This window comes from Silurus aristotelis, assembly GCF_946808225.1.
Source record: "Silurus aristotelis genome assembly, chromosome: 4".
Taxonomy (NCBI): Eukaryota; Metazoa; Chordata; class Actinopteri; order Siluriformes; family Siluridae; genus Silurus; species Silurus aristotelis.
The window spans coordinates 32,815,695-32,825,694 of record NC_139577.1 but is presented as its reverse complement, the minus strand read 5'-3'; the positions used below and the strand labels follow the sequence as shown (position 1 = coordinate 32,825,694).

The 10,000-nt window shown below is 37.0% G+C and overlaps 3 protein-coding genes and 3 long non-coding RNA genes across 15 annotated transcripts in view; 4 read left to right on the top strand and 2 right to left on the bottom strand.

Annotated features, from left to right (window-relative positions):
- The window catches only part of LOC310724603 (uncharacterized protein), a 5,742-nt gene extending 1,162 nt beyond the window's left edge, over nt 1-4,580 (top strand). Inside the window, exons 2-3 of one of the 3 annotated variants that reach the window (XR_014533096.1) lie at nt 2,455-4,480; nt 4,521-4,580. Coding sequence is in view for 1 of the 3 variants with exons in the window: in XM_083538869.1 (XP_083394995.1) it covers nt 2,472-3,119 (648 nt within the window). In the remaining 2 variants the exon portion in view is untranslated. Of the gene's footprint in view, nt 1-2,401 lie in introns of those variants that run through there. The other 2 variants (XR_014533097.1, XM_083538869.1) reach the window with 2 other exon arrangements.
- Nucleotides 1-10,000, bottom strand: part of wdr17 (WD repeat domain 17) — a 112,353-nt gene that overhangs the window by 28,409 nt on the left and 73,944 nt on the right. The window lies entirely within an intron of this gene.
- LOC310724644 overlaps nt 1-10,000 on the top strand; it is a 190,345-nt gene that overhangs the window by 112,662 nt on the left and 67,683 nt on the right. The window lies entirely within an intron of this gene.
- On the top strand, nt 5,108-7,038 carry LOC310724625. Its single transcript, XR_014533105.1, has 2 exons — nt 5,108-5,409; nt 6,057-7,038. It is a non-coding gene; the product is annotated as an uncharacterized lncRNA (long non-coding RNA).
- LOC310724639 overlaps nt 6,055-10,000 on the bottom strand; it is a 5,554-nt gene continuing 1,608 nt past the window's right edge. The window contains exon 2 of the long non-coding RNA XR_014533120.1: nt 6,055-6,874. This is a non-coding gene — a long non-coding RNA (uncharacterized lncRNA). The remainder of the gene's footprint in view (nt 6,875-10,000) is intronic.
- The window catches only part of LOC310724612 (uncharacterized protein), a 5,786-nt gene continuing 3,748 nt past the window's right edge, over nt 7,963-10,000 (top strand). The window contains exons 1-2 of one of the 2 annotated variants that reach the window (XR_014533098.1): nt 7,963-8,004; nt 8,765-9,006. The gene's annotated coding sequence lies outside the window, so the exon portion shown is untranslated. Of the gene's footprint in view, nt 8,005-8,764; nt 9,007-10,000 lie in introns of those variants that run through there. The other variant, XM_083538882.1, reaches the window with a different exon arrangement.

The following is a 10,000-nucleotide window of genomic DNA, read 5'->3' as shown; positions in this document are numbered from 1 at the left end:
TATATATATATATATATATATATATATATATATATATATATATAATTTTTGTATATTTGTGTTTTATTAAAAGTGCTATGACAGTCACAACATATGTAATGTGTGTGTGTCTGTGTGTTTGTGTGTGTGTATACGTACCGGTAGTTATGTTTGTGTATGTGTGTGTGTGGATGTGGATGTATGTATGTACACATGTATATAGAATGTGTGTATTTGTGTGTGTGTGTGTCTATGTATGTATGTATACTGTATGTGTGTAATTGTGTGTGTGTGTGTGTGTGTGTGTGTGTGTGTGTGTGTGTGTGTATACGTAGTTATGTCTGTGTATGTATGCACATGTGTATATGCATATATGTATGTGTTTGTGAATTTTTGTGTGTGTGGGTGGATGTATGTATATATAATTGTATACTGTATGTGTGTAATTGTGGGTGTGTGTGTTTATGTGTGTAGTTATGTTTGTGTATGTATATTTGTGGTGTGTGTGTGCGTGTGTATGTATGTGTATGTGTGTGTGTGTGTGTGCGTGTGTGTGTATAAATGTATGTATGGATGTATACTGTAATTGTGTGCATGTGTGTGTGTATATGCATTTACGTATGTGTTTGTGAATTTGTGTGTGTGTATGTATGGATGTGTGTGTGTATGAATATATATATATATATACAGTGAGGAAAATAAGTATTTGAACACGCTGCTATTTTGCAAGTTCTCCCACTTAGAAATCATGGAGGGGTCTGAAATTGTCATCGTAGATGCATGTCCACTGTGAGAGACATAATCTAAAAAAAAAAATCCAGAAATCACAATGTATGATTTTTTTTACTATTTCTTTGTATGATACAGCTGCAAATAAGTATTTGAACACCTGAGAAAGTCAATGTTAATATTTGGTACAGGAGCCTTTGTTTGCAATTACAGAGGTTAAACGTTTCCTGTAGTTTTTCACCAGGTTTGCACACACTGCAGGAGGGATTTTGGCCCACTCCTCCACATAGATCTTCTCTAGATCAGTCAGGTTTCTGGCCTGTCGCTGAGAAACACGGAGTTTGAGCTCCCTCCAAAGATTCTCTATTGGGTTTAGGTCTGGAGACTGGCTAGGCCACGCCAGAACCTTGATATGCTTCTTACAGAGCCACTCCTTGGTTATCCTGGCTGTGTGCTTCGGGTCATTGTCATGTTGGAAGACCCAGCCTCGACCCATCTTCAATGCTCTAACTGAGGGAAGGAGGTTGTTCTCCAAAATCTCGCAATACATGGCCCCGGTCATCCTCTCCTTAATACAGTGCAGTCACCCTGTCCTATGTGCAGAAAAACACCCCCAAAGCATGATGCTACCACCACCATGCTTCACAGTAGGGATGGTGTTCTTGGGAAGGTACTCATCATTCTTCTTCCTCCAAACACGTTTAGTGGAATTATGACCCAAAAGTTCTATTTTGGTCTCATCTGACCACATGACTTTCTCCCATGACTCCTCTGGATCATCCAAATGGTCATTGGCAAACTTTAGACGTGCCTGGACATGTGCTGGTTTAAGCAGGGGAACCTTCCGTGCCATGCATGATTTCAAACCATGACGTCTTAGTGTATTACCAACAGTAACCATGGAAACGGTGGTCCCAGCTCTTTTCAGGTCATTGACCAGCTCCTCCCGTGTAATTCTGGGCTGATTTCTCACCTTCCTTAGGATCATTGAGACCCCACGAGGTGAGTTCTTGCATGGAGCCCCAGTCCGAGGGAGATTGACAGTCATGTTAAGCTTCTTCCATTTTCTAATGATTGCTCCAACAGAGGACTTTTTTTCACCAAGCTGCTTGGCAATTTCCCCGTAGCCCTTTCCAGCCTTGTGGAGGTGTACAATTTTGTCTCTAGTGTCTTTGGACAGCTCTTTGGTCTTGGCCATGTTAGTAGTTGGATTCTTACTGATTGTATGGGGTGGACAGGTGTCTTTATGCAGCTAACGACCTCAAACAGGTGCATCTAATTTAGGATAATAAATGTAGTGGAGGTGGACATTTTAAAGGCAGACTAACAGGTCTTTGAGGGTCAGAATTCTAGCTGATAGACAGGTGGTTAAATACTTATTTGCAGCTGTATCATACAAATAAATAGTTTAAAAATCATACATTGTGATTTCTGGATTTGTTTTTTTAAATTATGTCTCTCACAGTGGACATGCACCTACGATGACAATTTCAGACCCCTCCATGATTTCTAAGTGGGAGAACTTGCAAAATAGCAGGGTGTTCAAATACTTATTTTCCTCACTGTATCTATGTAATTGTGTGCATATTCACATGGGTGTGTTTGTATAAAGGTATGTATGTGTGTGTGTGTGTGTGTGTGTGTGTTGCACAGATCCCCAGGTTACACCCTTAGAGACGTGTTTATGAACATGACCTGTACTGGTGTTCGGTTTCTAACAAAAACGTCGAACTCCTTTAATTACAGTATCTGCCGAATCCACCATGAGCAACCCGAGGACGCTGAATGAGCTGATCGATCTAAAGAACTCTCGATTTGGTCGGCCTCCTCCAAGACACGGCCTCAAGCTGCTGTACTGGTTCGCTAACGACTTCCTGTTTATTAACAACAATGACAGGATGTGCTGGCAGTACAACCCGAGAAGCGAATTCTTTGGCTTTCATCGATTTAAGAACAGAATGGACAAAAATGGCGTCAAACTCCTGCCCGATACCAACCTCATCTACTACATGGTGGGAAACCTGAACAGCCCAGGAGCAGAAGTGCTGCCGGATTACGTCCAGGAAGAATTCTACAGCTATAAAAACGAGAACAACATGGACCGCATCATCATCAGCATCGTCGATCAGTCTGTTGACAGAGTCTATGTGACTGAGCACTGCGACCGGACGGATTTCAACAAGGAAGCTACGTACTGCATCAGCAAGGAGCTAATCATGATGATCCAGGAGATGACCTTAGAGGACTTTCTGATACAAACCGGTTATTCGCGATCGCTAGCAGTCTTATTTCGGAGTATTTGGAGAGAGCGTGAGCAAGAGAACATCGCTCAGAGTTCTCAGGAGGACGACACCAGCAGTTTCTGGGATGATAATGAATCTACAAAGTGCTGCAAATGTGTCATCCTTTAGACTCTTTCGGCTATAGAAAGGGAAGGCGCTACTGGGGTTCAGTGGTTAGGATGTTGGACTTTTGATCCAAGCAACACCGGCCCTTGAGCAAGGCCTTCAACCCTCAACTGTTCAGTCGTATAAAATCAGATTCATTTACAAGGATAAGAATTTCCCCAAAATGCCATTATTGTAGAATCTCACACAAACTGTCCAGGAATTTAAACCAATCAATTCCAATTCACTATATGACTAAAAGTTTGTGGACACCTGATTTCTTTGAAGAGGTTTCACCAGATTCTTTGCTCATTCAGCCACAAAGGTGTTAGTAAAGTCAGGTAATGATGTAGGTGAGAAGGTGAGGAGGCCTGGGGTGCAGTCAGCATTCACATTCATCCCATATGTGTTCAATAGTGTTCTGTAGCATGAGATCTTCCACTCCAACATCACCAGGTAAAGCTTATCTTCTTGGGCACTTGGGTAATTGGCATGCTGGAACAGGTTTGGGTCTCCTGGGTCAAGTGAAGGGAAACGTCCTATTAAATGTTCTGCCTCTTTATGGTAATGCATTGGGTAATAACCACGTATGGCTGGAAGTCAGGTGAGGTGTCCCAATACTTCTGTCCATACAGTGTATTTGTTAAGCTATAAAACATTACATACAATATCTATCTATCCATCCATCCATCCATCCATCCATCCATCCATCCATCCATCCATCCATCCATCCATCCAATCTTATCTTATCTTATCTAATCTTATCTATCTAATTTTAGATTCTGATTGGCCAGAAGATAAGGATGTACGTAGTCTGGTCTGGTCTGGTCTGGTTTGGTCAGGTCTGGTCTGGTCTGGTCTGGTCAATTAACAGGAGATCATTTCCACATGTTATCATTGAACTATATAACTTCTCCCTCGAGTGTTAAACAGCTGGACTATGATATAGATATAGTTATTAGTTATAGATTTTCATGGCGCACATATAATGTTAATATATTGGGCAATTAAATACAATAATTTCAGTGAAATAATAATTAATATTTATTAATATTAATAATAACTTACATATGCAATCACTATCATTGTAGTGCGACTTCTGCTTCATTGCTGCTACACATTTTATTTAATTTTATATATAACAATAATAATATTATTAAGAGAAAAAATCTTGTTTGTTTATTTCACTTGAATCTTTAATTTGAGTGTGAGCAACTGCAACAATCAATAAAGTATTCTGATTCGAATTGATTAACGCCTTTACTCAGTATCCTGGACACTGTCTATAATCTAATGCCAATAATATGCATTTATAGTATAGTCTTCTATATTTAATGCATTTTTCTGTCTTATTAATAATGTCTTCTTGATTATAATAAACTCTTGTTTTTGTTGCTTGTGTGCAACCTTTACAAATCGTTTTAGTGATATGCAAATATAAATTATTCATTCATAAAATAAAATAAAATAAAAAGGTGTAAATGTTTTAATCCTGTTATCATATTTATCTCTCTATTTTTTATTACAATGTTTTAAACTTTTTTAAATACCCATAAAGTCTCAGGATGAACCAGTTTCTATTTCCCGAGAAGCGAAGAGGCAGCAGATACCGGAGACATGATGAAATAACATGACACAGGAGATGAACATCTGTTCGGGTTTTTCTCTTTGAACAGCAACAGCGAGGATTACACGTGTACTTACGTGTAAAGATGTGATAACACCAGTGTACTTACTGTAGGGCACATGTCAGGGATCACCCTGCTTCTTCTCCGGTGTGCGCCCCGCCCGCCCGGAGCGCTTCGCCATCATACTGATTCTACACACCTGTTCCTCATCACCCTCACAGCTATATAAACGCCTCACTCACACCGCTCCGTTGTCCGTTATTGTTTGTGTTTGGACTCTGAGGGTGTTCTATGTTTTCCATGTTTGCTTTTTGTTCGGTGTGCATTAAAGTCTGTTTGCTGTGCCCCGGCTTCCGCCTCGCTCACTTACGCCTGACAGCACATTAAATGTAAGCGCATTCCAGGAAATCCTGTGGCAGCGTAAACGGCATGCAATCTCGCTTTCCATTATGAAGAATGAGGAACACACACGCCGGTGTTAACTGCATTTCAAACTGAGGAATTTTTAAGCTTTAATTAACTGTAGGATAATGATTTTTCTCACACGACTGCCAGATCATGTGATTTCTGATCTCCAGGTTTTTTTTTTTTTTCTCGAGTGTAAAAATCAAGCTAGTAAGTGACTTCTGTTAGCCTGTAGATAAAGTAGATCCAGAAGAGTTACCAAGAAGGTTTCAGCAACTCAGGTAAGCACAGTTTACAACTATGTGGAGCAGAAGAGCCTCTCAGAATGTACAAAATAGTGTAGTAAACATTAAGGGAGGAAGAGCTAAAATAGCAGAAGACCAGTTCAGGATAAAATCCCCCACAAGTAATATATATATATATATATACCGAAATAAGACTGCATATATATATATATATAAAAGGGGGAGTGGTGGCTTATCGATCGGAAGGTCTGGGGTTCGACCCGAATTACGGATAAGCGAGAGAAGATGAATGAACATACATATACATATATATATACTGTATATATATATATACAGGAATGGAGGAATGGAGTACACAGATAAACAATGATGTTCATAATGCAAAGTGAATGCAGCAGGTGAAACCACAAAACCTGCTAATCCTGAATGACACTAAATTTAGCCTCTAAATGTGCTGTTTATTTTTACTTTCGTTTCTCAGTGAGAACAAACTCAGGAGGATAACATCACAGGAGGTACAGTACGACAGTATTTGAATTATATTTCCTGATATTTAGTTTTAAAGGAATTAGTTTTACTATTACTTTTAATGCTGCATTGTTGTATTTTTAAACTTGATTTGGTGTCTTTTCATTGTTAAGAACAAGAACAGAAGTTATTTTGACACTTTGTTTGAATTACAGATCATTAAAAGGGGACATCATGACCAAACCACAGACTCTAAATGAACTGGGAGAGTTGAAGGAGGTTGGATTTGGTAAACCTTCTCCAAGACATGGCCTCAAACTGCTTCACTGGTTTGCTAACAACTGTCTGTATTTCGATAACAACAACCAGATGTGCTGGTGCTACAATCCGGAAGAAGGAGATTTTGGTTTCAAATGTTTTAAAAACAAGACTGGACTTCTGCCTGATGATTCAAACCTCAAGTACTACGAGATGGGCAATCTGAGAGAAGCAGAAGACCTGCCAGATTACGTTCGGGATGATTATATTCAAAACCGTAATGATTGTGACAGCAACAAAGATAGAATCATTGTTAGCGTTAAGAATAAGTGGCTCGACAGAGTCTATGTGACTGAGCACAACAGCTATAGTATCGATTTCAACAAGAACGCCACCTACTTCATCAGTAGAGGCCTCATTATGAAGATCAGACGGCTGACCTTACAAGACTTTCTCTCAAAAACTGGGTATTTGAGAGATCAAGAGATTTATGTTCAGAGAAATCAGCATACAATAATGGACATGAACTATGAACAGAATACTGGGAATGAGAGGGTGATTGAGGACAACAGGCAATATGGTTATAAAGAATCTAAAAGCCCATGGCGTTGTACCATACTTTAAACTCTGGATGGAAATGACAAATGAGATTTCTGTTAGAAATCTACAACAGCTATTCTCACTACTGACACGAAACCTTCATATTAAGAATGATCTCATAAGATTTTGTAGATACTGAAAAATGATTAGATTATTAGAGTAAGAGCACACACACCTATTACACCTGTTATTGCAACGGCTCGCTGGTGATCTGATAAAACACTTATTGTCGTCCTGTATTTATATGTATAATATATATTATATGTAATGTATGAATGTAATATGATGCAAAATAATCGAAAATTTAAGTAAAAAAAAAATTAATTATTCACACAAAAAGTGTCTATTGATGAAATACAGGTAACTTCACTAATGTGGAAAAGAGTCAATCAGATCTGATTTCTGGGAAATGAGACAAAACTGAGCTAATTAGGTTGAAGTAAAACCAGGTAGTCCTGCCTACTGGCAGGAATGTGCTTGCTATGGATGTACAGGTCCTTAATTGTGTGCCAGAGATTGTCTTAACTCAAAGTTTAGACCAGCCATTAACACATCTCACATCACATTACTTTTCGTGTCTGATTCACATTCACTGTAATTAGCACATATATATATATATATATATATATATATATATATACAGTATATTATGGCTGTAAAAATCAATGCGTTAATAACTCGTTAATTCATTTTAACATCACTAATTTGACTAAAGCACGATTAATCATTTTAAATCAATAATAATTTATTTTACTGATGCGTCAAGTCTCAAATCAGCACCAAAATCCGCCATGACGCGCACATCCGGAAATTAAAACCGTCCGTGTGGAAACACAGCAAAAGTTCAGTTTTTCTGATGATTTATGCAATTTAAAACACCATAATTACTTTGCCATTACAAAAACCATTACAACAATCATTTGTCTTATGCTCCATGTTGAGTTTCGTTTCACTGATAAACATAAATTTGTATAAAGCATCAATATTTATTTATGACCATGTAAAAGTATTGTTCAAGTATTAAAAACTTGAATGTGCGATTAAAAAATGTGCGATTAAGTTGCAATGAATTAGTAGTTAACTCACGACAATCATGCGATTAATCGCAATTAATTATTTTATTCGGTTGACAGCCCTTATATATATATCATTTGATGTTAATGGTTGTTTGTTCAATGTTGATCACACTCGTTCTGGTTTCATGATTTTTCATGTTTTACAATTATTAGTATTTTAGTCTTTGCTTTATATCTTTGCACATTCAGGATTTTCCAGGCAGAATAAAAGACCAAGGGTCTGCTCTCCGTATGTGAATTTCTCAATTACCTGGATAGTTGTTGATGATTTCACATTTTCTAGGAATTTTGGTTCTTTGAAGTTCATCCTGGAGTTGTTTTAATAGAAACAGGTCCAATATCTCAAAACTGATCTGATCAGGTTTGTTTTATGTAAAACGGATCAGATCATGTCTTTATAACCAAAAGTTATACAGGAAGTGAAACTCAGCCATGTCATCTCCTTTTTTTTACCTGAGCAACCTGTTGCACCAGGAGCAAAAATAACTCAACACATAATACCGGATAGACTGGATTTCTCAGTGCAGCAATAAGTTTACTTTTAGAAATATATTATTTTTCTTGGTAAATAATCATTTATATAATGCTCTTATATTAATAGACTTTGACATAAAGTAGGAATGTTTTTTTTTATATTATTTTTTTACAACGAGTATTGTTAAAAGTGCCAAATAAAACTGAACTGAAGACTAATTTTTTTTTTTACATTTTACTTGTTCCTAAGTTCTAGTGGGTTGAGTGACGGCACTGACATTAGGAAAGTATAAAAAAAAAATGAGTATATATGAGTTATTCAGTGGTGGGGAAATGTAGTGCTTTTCCATAATCCTGACACATGTACACGCTTGTTTTTTGCTTGTGTATTTGTCATTTATGAAGCTTCTTTAGAACGTTTGGATTTCTGGCACAGATTTGCTCCCATATACATTGCAAACTCTTCATTACATACATATTGCACTACTTTTAATATATTATACACATCGAAACAGGACTGAAAGACCAAGTATTTAAAAAAAACAGGACCAAAAACAAGAGAGAAAACAAGCTGGAAACTTGGACACTCCCACTTTTTTGTGCCGGATAAGTTTCTGTTTCCTGAGAAATGAACACATATGCTGATGGAAATTATCTGTGAGACTTTTCACTTGCTGAGCACACGGCACTCTGGTACCCGGACCTGCATCTGCGTGCTTTAACTGTGTCAAAGGAACCACCAACAATTTCATAGCAGGTAAGTAAAGATGTAATTTCTTTTAAGGATTTAGATCTTATCACTCCATCGTTCAATATTAATATTAAATCCTTCTTTATTTGTCAGATCTTCTTATCTGTGTACATATAGCAGCTTTTACACACCTTGATTTCTCCTAATGATGTTCTTTAATAATTTTATATGTCTCCAAAGAATATTACAGTCGAACCCACTTATCTGTTAGTTGGTGCACATATGCCTTTTGTTGTTAACAAACATGTATGTACATTTTTATAACCGTAGGTTTCCGTTTATCTCGATCATCGGTTATCTCGACGCTTTTTGGCGTCCCCTAGGCTGGCGACATAACCGGGTTCCACTGTATTTCATTATTTCCAATACGTGATGCTTATTATTCAAAAAATATATTATATGAATATATTACAAAAAAATAGATTTAACTTTTGTTTGTTTGTTTTTTTATCATTTACTATGAAACTCTCTGTGATGCACAGTTTTTTTATTTTTTTATTAAATATGTAAAAACACGTAATACTGATATTTCCAGGTTTGAACATCACCTTTAACACTAATCATATTTCCAGTTCATGCTTCTTTACTTCGAATGTACATGTCTGTATAGATTTTAATTTTATATAGAATTATTATTCTTATAAAGAATAAGTTTCTCTCCTTCTTTCTTATCCTGCTCATTATTAACCATAATTATAAGAACACACTCAAAAACTGGGAAATTATTGCCTGTTTTCTCGGAAGAAAATATATACTGTATATAGTACAGTGCTACAGTATTTGGATTATATTTCCTGATATTTAGTTTTGAGGGATTTTTTTTTACTATTACTTTCAATGCTGCATTGTTGTATTTTTAAACTTGATTTGGCATCTTTTCATTGTTAAGAACAAGAAGCATGTTATTGTCGATGTGGTGAAGATGAGTATTGATTTTTATGAAAGGAGACCGTCTCTAGGTTACGACCGTAACCATAGTTCCCCGAGGGAACGAGACGCT